Genomic DNA, 18,536 nt, shown 5'->3' with positions numbered 1-18,536 from the left:
AGAGGTACTGCATATGTTAGACAATGCTGCAATCTTCAGTGGTTCCACAATTAAATGTGGATTGGGTTTGAGATTAAGGAAGGATGTTTTGTCTTCTGCTTCCGTGATAACATCCTGAAGACTGAGCTAGTTATAAAAGGCAGCTGATCCAGGACTTTGGTCACAGTAAACCAGCTCTTAGCTTCTAGAGAAAAACAGTGTTCCCCTTCCTTTTTTAAAAGGATCGCTCTTGTTAGCAGAGTGATATGGGGCTTTGTATGCTTAGGAACCAGGCTACTGGAGGTAAAGAATCTCTTATGTATTTATTCTCTATCTAATCAAATCACTAATGAAACTTCACTGTTCTCTTCAGCCAAGAGCTAGTTGTTTCTGAAAATCATAGAAATTATAACAATTATGCGTAGTATTTTACCTCTGGTACCTAGCTTGAAAATTATTTTAGGGTTTTCTTAGTTTAAGGACAATTGTGGGAACCTTTAGAGTACAAGAAAAACTTGTTTGGAGAAAATGGATTAGTGGCTACTACTACAAAGTTCTGTGGAGGGTGTTTTTATTTTAGCTTGCCATATTAATCCTTGCTTTACTGCATGCTAGCAGCCTTGCCAGCCTCCCTGCTGACTCTGTTTATTCTCACCTTTCTTTTCTAATATTTCTCATTCTTGGACCCTCCACCCGTGGCTCGAAGCATAAACAACATCCGCAACCACTGTTGCCTCTGCCACTCTGTCCAGATTCTGTAAGGGGTAGACTACTTATAAAAATATAAGTGCAGATAAAATGCTAAGCTGCATTGATGACAGGATGGAACATGTTAGTGAAGGGCTGGTGTAGGCTAAACCTGTGGTAGAGCTTCTGGACAACATCTATTTCTGTTCCACACTTTACCCCTGAAATTGTGGAAATGTGTTTGCAACTTGTCCTTAATTCACACAGTTAAAAAGGACACATTTTCTACAGAATTACAAAACTGCCTCCCATTTTTCCTTTGGTTCAGGTCATTATTTCAGCATATTCACAAATATTCTTACAGAGCATTTTATGCTTATACCCAGGTGGGGGAGAGTGTCCCTGGAAGTAATTTTTGGAGAAATCTGTAACTTCCACTCTCTCGTTTTTCCCTGGATGTCACCCACCAGGCCATTCTATCTGGCCTGCAGGGCCCCTAAAATATTTAGAAAATTAATATTTATCTTCCCCTGGCTGCCTATCATGTGGCCATCCGTGGCTTGCCAAAACTCGGTAAGCGGCCCTCTGCCCAAAATAATTGCTTGCCCCTGGTTTACAGTAACTTTCAGCTTTGTTTTATATATTATTGCTGACCAGTATAATGGGCTTCTTCAGAGGAGAGAGTTGGCTAGGTTTTGAGATGAGGAAGATGTCAAGGGGCAGTACCATCTAATCAAGACAGTTACTTCAAAAGGTACAGTGTAAAATTAAAATCAGTTCTTTGACTATTGCAAGTGGTTTAACTTGGACTTCAGTTCTCACGTCAGCACCATTTACTGCAATGAACTGTGTGCCACATAGAACAGTCAATACTTAAGATAAGCCTTCACCAGAAATCAGCAAGGCTCATCATGCCCACAGTTCACGTAGCAATGCTGCCCTCTTTGCATACAAAGAGTGGGGGGTTTTGGGGCCTAAACTATTGGGCCAGGAAGGTGGAAGAAGTGCATGAAGAGGTGGACAGGAAGATATTGGGGTGAGGGGGTCTGACATCTTGTTGTTCATACTGATTGGTCTGTGTGATTTTTTTTAAAGATGGTCAGCAATGCTACTTGAAGGTATTGCAGTTTGATAGGAAAAGCCTTTACTCTTTGAAGGCTGTTTCAAGTCTCCTTTGCATTGATGTTCATTTTGCAACTCTTAGCAGCAGATGCACAGTCTTCCTGTTAGCTGGCAGCATCCAAGCTTGGGTAAAATGGGACTATTCCAGGGGCGGGCAATTATTTTGGGCAGAGGGCCGCTTACTTAGTTTTTGGCAAGCCATCGAGGGTTACATGATAGGCAGCCAGGGGCATATAAATATTAAGTTTCTAAATTTTTTTTAGGGGCCCCGTGGGTCAGATAGAATGGCCTGGCGGGCTGCATCTAGCCCCCAGGCCGCATTTTGCCCACCCCTGGACTATTCCCTTCTCCAGTAGGTTGTAGTATGGTTTAAACTGTTTTGAGATGCTAAGAAAGGCCTAAAACATATGCAGGAAGTTGCACACTGCTGAGCCATCTTTCTCTTATTGGCTGTTTAGCTCTCCCCTTATGTTGTGGACATTCAGTCTCACTTGATTGGCATCAACCACATTTGAGTGTGTCACAGTGGAAAGGAACCAAAGGATGGGGAAGTTTTCTGTTTTTTGGTTATAGCATGATTGGACTTGCTTAGAATTGGCATACGGTTTTGACGTGCTCTTTGCCCTTTGTACTGACAAGGCGCTGTTTCCTCCTGTGCTGTGTTCTCTTATTGTCAGTTTAAATGCTGACAGGCTTAGAAACTTGGAACGAAGAGGATTAGTTTAGAGACTTTGCTGTCCATAATATCCTCACTAGAAGGTTGTATTGACATATACATGAATAGTTTTCCATCACCAGGTAATATCTGTCTTGGTTTTTTTATAGAAAGGCCTTAATAAAGGTAAATCTTGGTATGCTAGGAAGTTAGTTTGTGCTGCCTAGTTTTAGAGAAGAAAACGGTGTATTTAGCTCTGTTGTATTCAGGTGCCATTCCCCATAAAGTTATTGGAAGTTGTGCTCGCTTGTATCAGTGCTGATTTGAACCAGTCTTTTTTTGGACTGCGCCCCTCTCTGTCACAAAAGCTTTACATGTCAACCCTCCTGCATAGGACTGAACCTGTCTTGTCTCTGGACCTTCCCAGCACACCAGAAGTCACCAGGTTTGACGGTCCCTTCCTACACATGATTCCACAGGAGAATGAGTGGCTTGGGTTAAAAATTCAGTTGTGTGTGACATGGCTGGGATTATCTGTAACAATTGCTTGCTCCTCTGGACTTGGAAGAACTCCTGTCTCTCTTGATTGCTGTGGGCTTTCTTTTTAGACCTCTTCTTTTTTTAAATCAGGTGAGAGTTCTTAATATGCTGCCTTATCACTGTACGCAGACTAGACAACATCACTGTAAAGGAGGGGGAACCATAACCACATGTGATGAACAAACAGGTGGTATGTACAAGCTTTCAGTTGCTCTCTGCTTCTCTTTCCACAGTCTTGAGCCTGGAGAGCAGATCTGTAGCCAAATCTCTGAGTTCTCTGTATTTAGTGATGCTCTTGGGCAGCACCTGGAGCTATCATGGGAGCTCAGATAACTTCAAAATGCAAATCAAGCTTTATTGAACTAACAAATATTAATAGTTCCGTGTGCCTTAATCTCTGGCCTGCCCCCAAATCTTCCGTTTAGCTATGGGAATTCTCAGTACAAAATACTAATGCTGTAATAGAAGTTGACAGGGGAAAGTGGGTAGTTTTAAATATTGGGTAGGGTTTTTGCCTGGGCTGTATGAACCCAGGGAAGTAGAGAAAGATGGTTCACAACTATTTCAGAGACACTAACTAGGCAGTCATTCCTGCTTCCTCTGAGTCACTGAGGTTTTATGTTGATGAAAAATATCCTTTCTATGAAGGAATTGAGTAGTTTGGAACATTCAAAACTTAATATTGCAGGCTGTTTGCAAGTCCAGGAACTGGTTACTTTCCATGGTTGGGAAACCTTCTTATTCATAAGGCCACTTCTTTTTTTCTTTTTTTAAGGAAACTGAGGCTCTGAAGTACAGTAGATCATTGAATGTCCAGAATAATTAGTGTTGCCATCATTCTGGATTATCAGGTTTTTTTTTTGTTTTTTTTTTTTTTTCAAATAATCAAACACCTACAGCATGAAGTACTGAATACTTTCATTACTGTACAGTACAGCAAATAGTAAAAATAAATGTATGGTATTGTGTAACGTTTTATAATTTCAAAGCACTGGTAAATAAACAACGGACAGTTTTCTTGCCATTGAGCAAAAACCCAACTGCAGGCTGATGGTTTTAATACAAAGCCTTCCAGTTAATTGACTTTCTGCATAATTGACTCTACTGTACAATTCTGTAGCAAGTTGGGGGGTTGACTAACTTGTATACAGTTTCATATGGTTTTGAAGCAGTAAAATACATCCTATTATTCTGCTAAATCAGTAGGTTCTTGCATTTAGACTTGCATCCTAGTTTCAGCTACTGTCTTTTCCCAGTAAGGCTGTGGGATAAACTGTCACCTTGCAGAGCCAGTGAGGGGTGTGACACATTCTGTGTCTTTATGAAGAATAAATGCTCAGTGTCAGTGCGCCTGTAGTTCTTTGTAGATGATACAGTGGAAAACTTTTTGCTTCACCCTGATCTTAAGGCTAAAGTACAGACACAAAAAGCCTGAGGCTGAATAGATTCAAAGTGCAAAGATTAAACCAATAAGCAAATGAACAGACATTCACTTTTGATTCAGGAAATACATCCACATGCCTGCAGTGGCTCAAGCCAGAAGTCAGGGGGTGCTAGAGAATGGCTCTCTGGCATGTAGCCAGCATGGGCTGTGTGTTCACTTCCTCTTCCTGCTGCCCCTAAGGTCTGTGGGATTTGCAGTCCAGAGTCACATTAGTGGGATTCTGCAGGGTTGCTCATCAGTTCCTCTTCCTGCTTCCAGGTGCTTCTGGGATTTGTAGTCTGTAGTCACAGCCAGCAGTAAGCAAGTGGGGCAGGGCAGCTCCATATGTGGGGGAAGGGGAGTTTAACCCCCCTTCCGAGCCCAAGGCCCCAGCCAGGGTTTGCCTGGGGAAGGGCCAGTGAGCCCTCAGCTGGGGAGCAGAAGGGCAGGGCCAGCCCCGCTTTCTGGAGCAAACAGCACAGCCTAGCCCAGGGCTGCAAATAATTCTGGGATTCTAGGAGACTCTGATTAATTTGAACCAGGAAGGGGTCTGAGACAGAAGTTTCATAAACGGGTTTGACCAAAATCAGTTAAGTCTGATCCTACATTAACCAGGTTTATCTTAAACCAGTTTCAGCCATTTTGAAACTGGTTTATGTGCACTGAACTTCTGTCACAGGGTTAAACCAGTTTACTTCACTTAAACTGGTTTATGTGCAACTTCTGTCCCTAGCCTAAATGAGCCTGACACTGTAGTTTTAATTTGTCATAGTAGCATTCTTGCTAACCTCAATTAAAACAGGCTGGGACACTGGTATTTTTGGGGCAACTAATATTTGCATCCACGTTTTCTTACTATTACCAATCTACCTTTTGTACATGAGCATAAACAATCCCTGGCAAGACCAAAATTGCAGTTGCATTGTCAGAGTCACTTTTTTTGCACCCCCAGGCAGCGTATCCTAACGTGGGAGTCTGGGAACGTTTAAAATAGCTGTTCTGACTTGTACAGCAGCTAGAGGGTTGGTCATTTCTGTGCATGCACCTCCAAATTCACAGATTGCGTTTTGTGAATGTTGGAGGTTGGTGTCCAGTGGCTTGTCAAAAAGTTTCCTTTCCATAATTCTTGGGAATATTTACTGGCTGTAGGAGTGGGGATCTATCAGAGTATTTTCCTCAAGCTGTTAAAGCAGGAACATCTTCGGGGCTTTCTTGTCATGCAGCCATTCAGCAAAGCTTTTTTTTCTGTTTCCATGAGGACAGATGGGCTTCTGATAAGAGATCTATTATCAAACTGGGAAAGTAACAGGCAGCAGTTGAGCCGGTGTGGCAGTAATGCAGGGCCAACTACAGAATGAGGCCATCACATGGCAGTATGTGTTCAAATGTAACGGCTAAAAATATCCTCTTCCTCGTGCACAAATGCTCTAGCATAAAAGGCACAGCTACTTTTTCTCAAATTCGACTAGATCAATAGCAGACTTGGGGTTTTGGCTGTGAAGGAATCTTGGGTTTGCATTGAACTTCCACAAAAAGCAGGAATTCGCAGTGCGACCTGTGGGGATTGCAGGGGTTGGGCTTCCCATTTTTTTGCAGGTTCCCAGTGCCATGTTCCACGTAGAGCAGCAAAGCATATAGTTTAACATTTTTATCTGCAGAAATAAGCTTTTCTGTACATGCTGCTTGGTTGGCTTGTGCAAGCTGTTAGGAGTTGGGAAGCACTGTTTGCAGCTCTAAGGTGCTGGAAAGTGGTGAGAAAAATCTCATGACAGCTTTGCTTACAATTTTCAAAATGAGGACTTTTATTAAATGGTACTGTAAGAAATATAGCCTAGAGCAATGCCTCTGTGCTCATTTTGAGAGATAGTGGTGGGGATTAAAGTGTTTGGTGTTGTGGGATAACCAGTTGCCAGTTTATTTCTCTTAACTATTTTGCATAAGTTTTTTTTTTAGTGATGTTTCTGTTGTTACTCTTCAAAGTCCATCGCATTCAGACTAATGGGAACTAGTTCATATTTCTCAGAGCTGCTGTTTTAGGTTGTCTGCGGCCTTACATCTGAACAGCACAGTTCGGCCTTTTCTTGGTTCAGGGCTTTACTGTCTTTGCATTTGCAAAGGGTACAACTTTGCACAACTTACTTTAAATGAAAGCTGAAACTTTGCACCACCATTCTGCGATAAGGGCATAGGCTGTGGCTGCAAAATTCTAGGATGTATTGGGCCTAGCTAGAGGTGCTGTTTTTAGGTGAGTGGAGGGCAGTAGTCAGCCAGCCAGGAATTGCATGGGTCCCCCCCATAGACTATTGTTATGTTGGGACTTGCCTCGAGTAGTGTTGTCCCAGGAGACACAGAAGGGTCTTGTTCAAGGAGCCAGTGAGAAAACCAGGGTGTTGTAGGCAGTGGTTGTTTACAAGGAGGTGCTTGCTGCAGATGTAAGAGGGGAAGGAAAACACTAGCTCTGTGGGCAGTCCCGAGACAGCTGCTTTGCATTGCAACGTGCATGCCAAAACGGCATCATTTCTTTGCCTTCGGTTTCTTCTGTGCTGCCACAGATCAGCCTGCAGGATGCTGCAAAATGACCAGAGTTGTGCAATCAGAGTCTAAAGCAACATGCCCTAGTGCCTTCATCTTTCTGCATTTTGAAATCTCTCTCTAGCTTGTGTGGGCTCTTTAACCCTGTGACATCTCAGTTTTATTAAAAGTTTGAGTGTATATATGGAACTGTAAGTTGGTTTCCAGTTACTTCATTTTGTAACTGCTGCAATAAAAGTACTTATTTCTGACTCCTTTGGTACCAGCATCTTGAGGGTGAGGGGGTGGTATGGTGAGAGAGATTTGGCGGGGTGGAGAGAGATCAGCACGAGTCCTTGACTTCTCCCAGTTAGGTTAAGCACAGCCTTTTGCAGAATCCCACTGGGCCTTCTGGTTTACAGTTTCCATCTTTGGAGATGGTGATAACTCTTTGTGATAATGTAAGCCATAGTTTCTCAACCTGCGATACGCGTACCCCTGGGGGAACGCGAGACACAGGCAGGGGTACGTGTGTACCCTAACGCGCTCTCTCTCTTGCCATCTTCCTCTCTCTCGCCCCTTCCTCCTCTCAACTATGGCAGAAAATTTGGTACAATTTAAAAAATGTAATTTCTTCAGTAATAATTTGGTGTGCTGTGCTTTGTGTGGCACTGGGTTCAGCTCTCCTTCGGCCAACATCACCTCTAGCCTAGGTACATACTTGAGTTGTCCATCCCTGGTGTAAAAGGTGGCAACCCTACCCACACCAAATCAAACATCTGTCCTATCGGGGCCTTATATACACAGCCCTTTTTCCAACATATAGCACATATTAGTCTGTAAATATTAAATCCCCTGGAAAATTGAGTGTTGGGGTACTTATTAAAATTTTAATAAGTTAGGGGGTACTTGCTACTTAATAGGTTGAGGAACATTGATGTAAGCAAACTGATACAGAAACAACCGCTGCATGCAACTTCTAAACACAGCACAGCTCAGTACAGCATACCCTTTAATAGCATGAACACCAATCTGGACAACAATTTAACCCTGCATCCAGGCTTTTCTCCTGCTTCCGTTGCTTCACTGCTCTGCCCTCTTTGGGGTGAGACCAGAAACTGGTTTGGTTCTGAAATGGGAAGTTCTGCAGCTCAACTTGCATTGCTGATCTGGATGGGTCTCGCAGTTGGATCTCTGTCTGTCTCCCTCTCTCCCCCTCCACTCTTACTTGAAACCTGCCTGTTTCTTCTTTCCTGCTTCATGCTTCCTGTGTGTCTCACTAAAGCTCCCTTCCCTGCCCCCCTCCCCCTTAACACCTGGCTTCTTTGTTCAGCGTGTGGTAACTTTCCATTGCTGCAAACTCCAGCCCCTTGCAGATTAATCTGGCACAACTGGTTCACTTAGGTCTGGGCTACTACATTGTCCCAGGCTGTTTCCATCTCAGTAACTGCCCATTTGCAATTTAACAGCGTATTTCCTCCCCTTACCTGGGAGGGACCTGACACACTTTGCCCAAAAAGGGGATACATACTCACAGAAGCAGCTGTAGTGTTACCATAGTAACAACTGAATAATAAGTTTGGATTATCAACCACAATTCAGAATTTATGCATAGGATCCCCCAGATTGGCACAATTTATCTTTGGGTACTTCAGAAGCTCTTTGCTGGGAGACCAGCTCTGAAGGTGCCCGCTTATTCGATGACCTTTTGGGTTCCAGTATCTCTTCCAGATTGAACAGAGTGTGCAGCTCTCCAGGGAGGGCGATCAAGTGCAGGATCTCTGAAACGGTCTGTGTAGAAGAAGGGAGTTCAGGGGGCATGGCTGCTTTAGTGGGTATGCAAGTTAACTGCAGCATGGTATCAACAAGGGGTTTTCTTGACCATCTGCTAGCATCTAAATGGTGAGATGACATCTGCTGAAGATGACTTTTGACACGTACATAACACGTACATACAAAGACAGGTTGGCTCAGGTGAAGCATCGCAGTGTGCTGTAGTTACTAGAATGCCAAAAGCAGGATAGGGGGAACGAAGGTGGTTAAGCAAGCATTTTCACTGAAGTTGCTCCTGTTCCAAAGGGGACTAATTACTGCAACATAAATGGCAGATAGTTTGGCTTAAAAACAGGTAGTGTATGTATGCAAGGTACTTTAAGCTAAACTAACCACAGTTATACCTTGTCTAAACAGGTGATACAAAACTTAAATACCCCTTAGTAATGTCCCCAGGTTGGCATTTGGCATATAGTGTAAGTACCCACAGTCATCTACCCTCTGCATCTCCAGCTATTATTGTATCTTAAGAGCAAGATCAAGCTCAGTCAAATTATAAAATTGTAACTCCCCATGCACATAATCTTTTAATTTATTCTCACAGTTGTCAAATTAAGACCCGCCTGTGCATTCTCAGTTCTTTTCAAGAGGGAAGGGAAGGCAAGTGTCTTCCCTTTACTACAGACCAGTAAACTTGAAAGCAAACTAAATTATTGTAAGGGGATTTTTAACAATGATTTTTAACACAGGTTTAATGTATGTTATATACTTTTTATGATGAAAAAAGAATGTTCCCACAAAGGTAAGCCCACCTCTGTTGCCCAGCCTGTGTAGAGCCTTGTCACATACACTGCCAGACAGTTACCTTGGTGTATTTGCTTTCTGCTGGCTGATACATGGCAACTGGAGTCTAACAAACACTAAGACAGCACTTGGGAAACAGGAAGTAGCTGCACAAAAAGGCAGCTAAGGTTTGAAGGATCTTTATTTTAAGAAATCTTAAAGTAAACAATATAAATATTTTTTGGCAGCTGGGGCTAAAGGTGCAATCACTTGTCCTCTTTGAGGGTATCCTAGAGAGAGAGCTGCCAGCTCTGAGTAGTTTGCCCTGCGTGGTGTACGGCTAGCACGAGGGAATCATTCATGGTATTCAGGTGCTCATCCGTTATCACTGGGGAACTGTTCAGTCAATAAGTTGCATTTATTCAACGTCTGTTGTTTCGTTGCTTTATCATGGCACAGCTCTACCCACAATGAGGTTTTCTTTGTATCTAGATCTAGCTGATGTGATGGGGAGTTTTTGATAGTGAAACTTCACACAATCATTGCAAGTGAGCAGTAGTTACATTTTTGGTATAGCCTCCGCCATCAGTAATCAGCTCCTTGCTGTGGCATGTGTTGATAGCTTTTCTTTGAATGTCTGCTTCCCCCTTGTCACCTCTCTTTTTTTTGAAGAGGGAAAGATGTGTGATATTACCAGAACTTCAGAAGTGGAAATAATTACGAGTGATCACCACTTCATTTGCACAGAGAATTTCTCCATTATAGAAATGACTAACTGCACAGATGTAACTTGTGAACTGTGTAGCTATTTCTCTGTTTTGTGAGTGCGTTAGAGAGGAGACGTTATATTGCGTGCGTTTGGGGACTGGAAAGTTAATACAGCTTGTTCCTCTTTTTGTCTTTCCTCATTTTCATCCACCTGGTCCCATGTGGCTTGTGCTATATGGGGTCAAAACCATTTCTTAATCTTCCATTTTAGATTGACAGCTTTCTGTTAGTCAAACCATTTACCAGGAGAAAATAACTAGCGAAAGGTGACTGAAAAAGGAATAGGTGTGGTGCTGGCTGGAAAGTAAAAGTGACGCACACAGTCTGTCGGGTCTGTTATAATACTCTCATGCTGCTTTTTGAAATAAAGTAACTCCACTTCGGTAGAAGTGGTGTCGAAGTACAGTTACATTTTTTTGTGTGGAGGAATGGGTCAACAATTACTTCTTCCATATGGTAACAAGTGCTTAGGTCAGTGGTTCTCAACCTTGTTAGACTCGAGGTAGGCTTTGGAAAATGCCAGCTGCTAGTTTTCACTTTTTTGACTGCAGAAAACTGTGCCGGTCTTTTGTTGCAAAGAACTTGGAAAGATCCCAACGGGTCAGAATGGCTTCGATGTTATGTATTCCTGGTTGAATTTGCTGGGGTATGTCCAGACAAGTGTGGATGTGCAGTATTGGGTGTCACAGACCTCTCTGCAGCACCACACATCGCCTGTTCAGGTGTTCCCCATGCTGCTACTTCCTGGGGGTGAGGGTTGACCCCAGGAGATCCCAGGTTCAAAAAAACCCACACCAAAAAAAGTGGGGTGGCACACATGGCAGCAGTGCACGCTGCCCAAAACTAGAGCCTGGCTGGCGGGAGCCACACTGGCTGCTGGCCAGGCTTCATGCTGCAGGAGCACTATGGCTGTAGCTCCTGGAGGCCCCCAGGTAAGGCTGCTGGGGTCAACACAGTTGCTGGCCCCAGCCTTCCCTACCCCACCCAGGGTAACCTGCCACACATCAGAGCACGCATGGCACAAGCATTCCCTGGGGACAAATAGCTGTGGCACAAGGTGTGCTGCTACTGCTTGTCCCTGGGGGAGCGCACATTCCTGCTCGTCTGGATGTGTGCCTTCTTGGCTTACGTTGTGAACCATATTTGTGCACACAAGTGCCGCATTATGAAGCATCTTGCAGCACCTTTGAAAGGATCTCGGGGCACACTAGAGTGCCATGGTACTCTAGCTAGGAATACCTGGCTTAGGTGTTGCTTTTGTCTTGCCCACTGTACCTATTTGAAATAAATTCAGCAAGAAACAATGGCTATATAGCCAAGGCACGGATGCTGAAAAATCATGCTTCCCCTGGTGCTCTCTGTTTAAACACTAACAGAGTTTCATCCTTTGTGACTTCTGTCTCTTGTGCTTGTTTTTAAAATAGGATCATGAGTTTCAAAGTGAACTCTTCTGAGGATAACTATGTTTTCTTGTGCAAACAGAACCCAGCTACTTAACATTTTGCTTGTGATCTGCTATGTCTGATTCCTGTGATCAGAGACCTGACAAGAAATGTCTTGCAATCAAAAGCTTGTCTGATTTTACCCTAACTATATAGTTGGGCCAATAAAAGATATCACCCTACTTGCCTCTGAGGGGATTTAACAAAATTCACCATTGCTGTCCCTTAATATGGATTTAATTTAGAGTGGTAAAAAACCCCTGAAGCTCCCAGTCTTGTCTTATACTTGGGTTTCCACCCATGCTATCATAGGGAAATTTCTGAAAAATTCCATAATATAGTGCTTAAAACGTGTGTAAGTACAAGAGGATTGAGTGGAATCCTGTTCTTTACATTGAACTCAAAAGAAGTATTCAGAACTTAGTTGACAATTACTACTGATGGTAAGAAGCAGAATATAGCTTGTGTTTCAGAGCTCAGCTTGCATTTGGGGTTTTGGCAATTAAATGCGCTCTATCTAAACTAAGAACATGATCTAGAAAAGTGGTTGTGAGTAAATATAAAACCTACATACTTTGACATTTTTCTGCTACAGTTTCTGGTGACTGTTCCATCTGCCTGTCTGCCATAGCTCTCAGATCTCTTGGGTGCTGGAGAAGATTAGCTGGTTTAACTTTCTTAAAATCAGTTTGTGTTGACAGAATGGTCTTTGAAACTGATATAATACGTGCACACTTTTTTAAGAAAAATTTTTATCAGTTCTGGCACTTTGAAGAGAGCATGAAATATTTTAGTCTTCTGAAAGTTAAGGGTTTGTTTTTTTTTGTTATCTGCAGGTTTTGAATGAAGAATGCGATCAAAATTGGTACAAGGCAGAACTCAATGGGAAGGATGGCTTCATTCCCAAGAACTACATAGAAATGAAACCACACCCGTAAGTAGAACATCACTAATCTGCTTCCCCAGTCTGGCCTTTATATTAAAATATGCCTTTGAAATATCAGGGAGGATTGCTGTGTACTTTTGTCAAGTACAGAATCTTGATCGCCTATGAACTTCATAAAATATGAGGGAGCAAGCTGCTGCATAACTGCTAAGAGCTCTGCGTTTCCTGTGGCTGGCAAAACCGCACGAGCACCATGGAAGAGGAGTTTTGGTGGAGTCTTCCTAAAAATTGTCTGGAAACTCGCACTGCTGTCAAATCAGGCAAGCAGGAAGAATGGCAAAATCTTAACACAGCTTTCTATGTATTTTTTCTGTGTATTCAAGGAGTATAAGTCCTCTATGATAAGAAACTGTGTCAAAAGTTAGATGCTTACATTTTTAAATGGTGGGAACTAGACCTTACCTTTTGTTTGTATTATTATACATGTTATATACATTTATATGCACTGCATACATTCACAGTTACAGTACAACAGTGAGAATTTATTGACCTTTCTCACCAAAACTTGTGGCTGTTAATCTGTTTTCTAGCTAGATAGATGTACTGTATTGCAACCTAAATGTAGCGGTGTAGTTGCACTGCTTTCATTGCCAGTTTCCGGGAACCCAGTTTGGGTAGCTTCTTAGCACACTTCCTTTCTTACGGGAACAAGCATCTGAGCACAGTATTGTTTCAGGGTTTTGGCTCTTAACCATTTGGTTCAGATTCTCTTCCATCTTATCTGCTCCCTAGTTTTCCTAAAATGATAATTAGTTCTTGACAAGAAAATAGCACTTCTGTACAGTGCAGTCCTGAAGTCTTCTTCTGGGAGACGCAACAAAACCTGTCATCTGGGATTCCAGCAGCTGCTGCAATGCTGCAGTTACTCACAGACACTAGCATTGGCATTGGCTACTTACCTGTAACACTTAAATAACAGAGAAGTTGCACTTAACTACTGAGCACTGCAGAGATTTTCCCTGGACAATACTTTCAAAATGGAGGACCAAAGGCTCTTGCCAACCGTACCTAGAAGGTTGGGAGGAACATTGTGTTAATGATCAATCCAGATCCATCCAACTGGGAGGCACAGCAGAAAGACAAGCAAGCATACTCAACATTTCTAAAACAGTTCAAAGCAGTTTCTGCAGTAGACTTCCTACTGTTAATACTTATTCAGCTCAGTATTAGGAGCCCTTAATGTTCATGGGCTACTGATGGCTTTTCAGCATTGGTCATTTTCCCTTCCTTGATCATCTTTCTGAAAGGCTAGGGACAGAAGTTGCACATAAACTGGTTTGAGTCTTCAGAAACTACTTTAAACCTGTAACAGAACCAGAAGTTCAATGCACATAAACCAGTTTCAAAATGGCTGAAACTGGTTTAAGATAAATCTGGTTAATGTAGGATCAGACTTAACTGATTTAGGTCAAACCAGTTTATGAAACTCCTGTCCCAGACCCCTTCCTGGTTCAAGTTAAATCAGAGTCTCCCAGCATCCCAGGATTCTTTGCAGCCCTGGGCTGGGCTTTGATGTCTGCTCCAGAGAGCAGGTTTGGCCTCACCCTTTGCTCCTAGCCTGAGCAGTGATGGCTGGCTGACGTGCAGGGGATGAGGGAGGCAGCCACTGCCAGGCTATTCCCTTGCTTTAAGTTGGAGCAGGGGGGCGGGGGACACAGCTTGGAGTGATGGGGGTGGGAAGGAAACAGCCTGAGAGGGACTGCCTGTCAGTGTTTGCTCCCAGAAGGCATCTGCTTTGCAGAGGCTTCTGTCTAGCTCCATTCAACCTGGCTTTTTAGCACATAGCCAGCATCAGCTGTATGTTTGCTTCCTTTTCCTGTTGCCCCCAAGGTCTCTGGGATTTGCAGTCCAGACTCACAACAGCAGGATTCTGCAGTTGCTCATCACCTCTTCCTGCTTCCAAGTGCCCCTGGGATTTGTAGTCCAGGATCACAGCCATCAGGACTCCGCAGGGTTGTGTTCCCTTCTGTTCAATTCACACTCACTTCAGAGAGAGGATTATTCTTGTTTAAGCGGTTTATGAATTCAGTGCCACTGCCTCTCTTCCCCACTTACCTACCCCCTCCTCATCCTGGCAGGTGCAGCCACCCCCAGCCCAGGCTGACCCTAGCTAGCCTGAGGCTGGGTCTGGCCATGCCCCCTTCTCTTGGCAGGGAGAAGAGAAAAGCCTTGGAGCTGGTAGGCTGGGATGTGTGCTCTAGTGCTCCCTGGCTTCTGGCTTGAGCCACAGCAGACGTGCCTGCATTTCCCGAATCAAAAGTGAATGCCTGTTCACTTCGTCATCAGTTTGGGCTCTGCAGCTTAGACTAACCTGCCAAGGCTGAATTGATTCAGCCTCTGGCTTTTTGACTATCTGTACTTAGCCGAAGTGTTTGAAACTACTGACAGCAACCAATGGCCCATCTACACTGAAGGCTCCCAGCATTGCTAAACCAGTGTATCAGCAACCCTTTGAAATAATGCAAAAGTTCTAGTGGAGTTTGCTTATCAGTAGTGCAGGTCTGTAGATATAAGTAGCTCTCCAGTTTTGCACAAACAACAGCAGACAGGTGAAGAAGGGCTAGAAATTGAGAATTTTTTGTTTAGAACCAGCATTTCAAAGCATGTTGCGATAATAGTGAGTTAGCGCTTACTTCGCTGTAGAGGATTTGGAAAGCAAGAGCTATGTTCAAATTGAGACCTGTGATGTAGGATTGCTTTAAATCTTCCAACTTTTAGTTTAGTCTTTAGACACTGTTTCTTTTTTCAAGATCATGTGATAAAAAAACTTCCAGTCTGCTTTGAAGTGAACTGATAAAGCCTGTAAGAAATGTCTACTGTCAGGCCCCAAGTTGAGATCTTTTGTAGTAAAGGGTTAATCTGCAGTGCACAACAGCTGGTAAAACAGAGGTGTTAAGTAGAGGTTGGGATACTTCCGGCCAAGCCCTGCTCTGCATTTCATTGGCAGAGCTTTCTTTATTAGGTAGCTCCGTGGGGCAGTTTGTATTAGGCTCTTGAGATGTAATAGACCAAAAGTCTGTGTATGCATACTGGGCTGTTTGCATGTTTTAGTGGACCATCGTTTTGCCACATTGCATCCTAAATGGAGGAAATGTAGTAGAGCTAAATGGCATTGCTGGCACAGTCCAAAAGAACTGCCAAATCGTTAATTAACCTAGCAAGAAATTAGCGTGAATGCAATGTGAACTTGATGTTTCACTAAACAGTGCATCTACTTTCAGCTTTGCAGCCTCAACAGTAATATCTGCATTTGTTTTTGCAGTCCTGAGGGGACTGTGTGCAACATTTTATCTCCAATTATTTTTATAACTTCCCAGTCCAAGAGTTCTTTTGGGGAACTGTGCATGCTTTTTGTCTTAAATTTTTGGTCACTTTGGGATATCCACTAGCTCTATAACTGACCTGCAGGAAAGCTTTTTTAGTTTATAGTATAGTAGTTTTAATCTCTGGGTGCATATTCCAGAGCAGTCAGTCTCCTTAAAAGCAAAACAAATTTTCTTTCTATTTTTTTGATGCGTGAAAGCCTCAAAAAAATTGTGTGTGTCTCCTGCTTGTTTCTTCATTAGAAAGTAACATCCTGTCTGTCCTGGGAACTCTGTGGGTAACTGAAGAACTGGTAGAATTTTGACCTCAATTTTTTTTCTCCCCTATAATTCAAACACTTCAAAGTAGATTTAATGGTAGATGTTTTTGATGGCTCCTCACACTTGGTTGTCAGTTAATGGGAGCTGGAACTCACAGTATTTTTCACCTGACGTTCTCTGCTGTTGCAAGGGCCCAAGGCACTTTTTTCCTCGCTCTTGTTGCGGCGCATAATAGCTTTTGGTCGTTGGGACAAAGGACTCAAGTGTGGTAAAAGTTGCTCTGTGACTTGTGCAGGATTTAAGGTAGCATTGGCCTAAAGTGGATGTTTTCATGGAGGCTTCTAGATCTAGCCCTACCTCAAAAGGCTGCTTGCAATTACAGGAGATAGGACTTAATGCCTTGTTAGGTCTCTCTCCATCCTATGTTCCACTGCACACCATCAGTCTGTTATGATCTGGCAGACCAGCTATGATTTATTCCCAATTCATAGTGACATGAGTAGGAAAGAATATTTTAGAAAAATCTTTCATGCTTCCATGTAGGCATGCATTTGATTTCTATACTGTCCTTCTCAGGAAAGGTTCGGGGCAGCTTACAATAAAGACAAAATATCAGGAACAGAATAAAATATAAACCAGATGTGCAGCAACCCCCCCCCCCCCAAAAAAAAAACAACAAACCAAACAAACAACCCCACAACAACCAAAAAAAACAACAAACCCCAAAAAACCATGCATGCAAAATGATTATTCCGCAAGTCAATTTTAACATATTGAAGAAAATCAATTTGACCTGAGCAGGAATTATTTTGTTCTGTTTAAATCACACAAAACCACCAATGAATAGTAGGCAGGCACTTAAGGAAATAAGTTCCTAATATAAAACTTGTATTAGGCAGCATTCAGCCAAGGTAAAAAGATGATGCTTGTTTTCAGGAAATAAACCATTTGCATTTGCAGTGAATTCTGTAGGAATCTCAAAAAAGGAGTGGTGGGAGCTCCCTCTCTGCAATGAATGTCAAACTAACAATGCGTTTCCATAAATAAAGTAATAGTGTTAGTGGCCTTGCTGTTGGAAATAGGATGGTAGTGAGGATTAGCATGTCCTTTCCATTTGGAAACGTGTGAAACAAATTTTAAAATGCAGTAAACCACAAGACATTAATAAAATGTATCTAGAGTGAAATGAGGATGTGTTTTCTAATCTGAAAGCACTCTTCATTTAATGGAACCACTTGGAGGAGAGTTAAAACTTTCTCTGTATGGTTTTGGTAGTGGAAAAGCTTGATCAAACATGCCACATACAGTTATACCCCTGTGAGCACATCAAGGATTTGCATCACTGATGAAATGATACCATTAGTCTTGCTATGCATTATAGCAGATATTCTGAGCTGCTGGTGAAAGAGGAGCTGGGGATACTGCACAATCTGCTTGCAGGGTAGTAAAGCCCTTCTCTACTGTCTGACATCTGTTCCTGAAGAGCAGAATTAGTTCTGTCACTGATGGAGATCTCATTGTTGCAGGCCCTTAAATGCTGCATCGTTACAGATTGTGGCAGTGAGTACCATCTCAGACCAGATCACGAGGCCAGCTATAAGCATCTTAGTTATTCTCTCTGGTTCTGAAAATGGTTCTGGTTTTCCCAGCACAGTATATGACCCACATCTCAAACCATTTGTTTTGGAGTCGAATCTGGAGGTCTAGGCATGGTTCTGCCTTAGAATCCTGTAATTCCTTAGTCTGGTCAGCATTTTATATAGAAGGTTCATGACTTTGTTTCAGCCCAGTTTAGTCAGCTTCTGACTAAACCTAGCTGCTCTGCTTATTGCAGCCATGTATGAATTATGCATAATTGTCCAATCTGGAACAGGAGGGAAATTGTGCTTTGGCACAAAATGCATTTTTCATTTATGCAGAAGAGGTGCAGGGCCCTAAAAAGTTGTGAAAAGCTCTTGTTTTTTCCCCCAACTGATCACAGCTGTTGTGTGAAGAGCAGCCATTTGAAGAAACTCGTGGTTGAAGTCTGTCTCTCTATAATGACAGAAGGAATCTTAGTTCCCTCCAAGTTCCACTGGAATGGTAGTAGCCATTTGTATTATCTATTAAAAATTATGGAATTAATTTTCTTATCCAAGTATAACATCTTCCAAAACTTTGCAAATCGGTACAGAGCCAATGGATCGTTTAGAAGGTGCAAGTAATAAAGGAGCCTATATAATAACTGCTTACTGATCACTTTCAATCACTGGGGCACAGTTTTTCCATAATGACTAGCCATGCACCAGCAGTTTGCTTTATAGGAGGGGTGGGCAATTATTTG

The 18,536-nt window shown here is 42.7% G+C and overlaps 1 protein-coding gene across 2 annotated transcripts in view; it reads left to right on the top strand.

The window, feature by feature from the left end:
* The window catches only part of GRB2 (growth factor receptor bound protein 2), a 64,667-nt gene that overhangs the window by 36,889 nt on the left and 9,242 nt on the right, over positions 1 to 18,536 (top strand). For both annotated transcript variants that reach the window (XM_014601932.3, XM_019494393.2), the window contains one exon: positions 12,520 to 12,617. In XM_014601932.3, coding sequence (XP_014457418.1) covers positions 12,520 to 12,617 — 98 coding nt within the window. The remainder of the gene's footprint in view (positions 1 to 12,519; positions 12,618 to 18,536) is intronic.

The sequence above is a fragment of the Alligator mississippiensis genome, chromosome 8 (genome assembly GCF_030867095.1).
Source record: "Alligator mississippiensis isolate rAllMis1 chromosome 8, rAllMis1, whole genome shotgun sequence".
Lineage (NCBI taxonomy): Eukaryota > Metazoa > Chordata > Crocodylia > Alligatoridae > Alligator > Alligator mississippiensis.
Note: the sequence above shows the minus strand (reverse complement) of the source record. Positions and strands in the feature narration are given on the sequence as shown.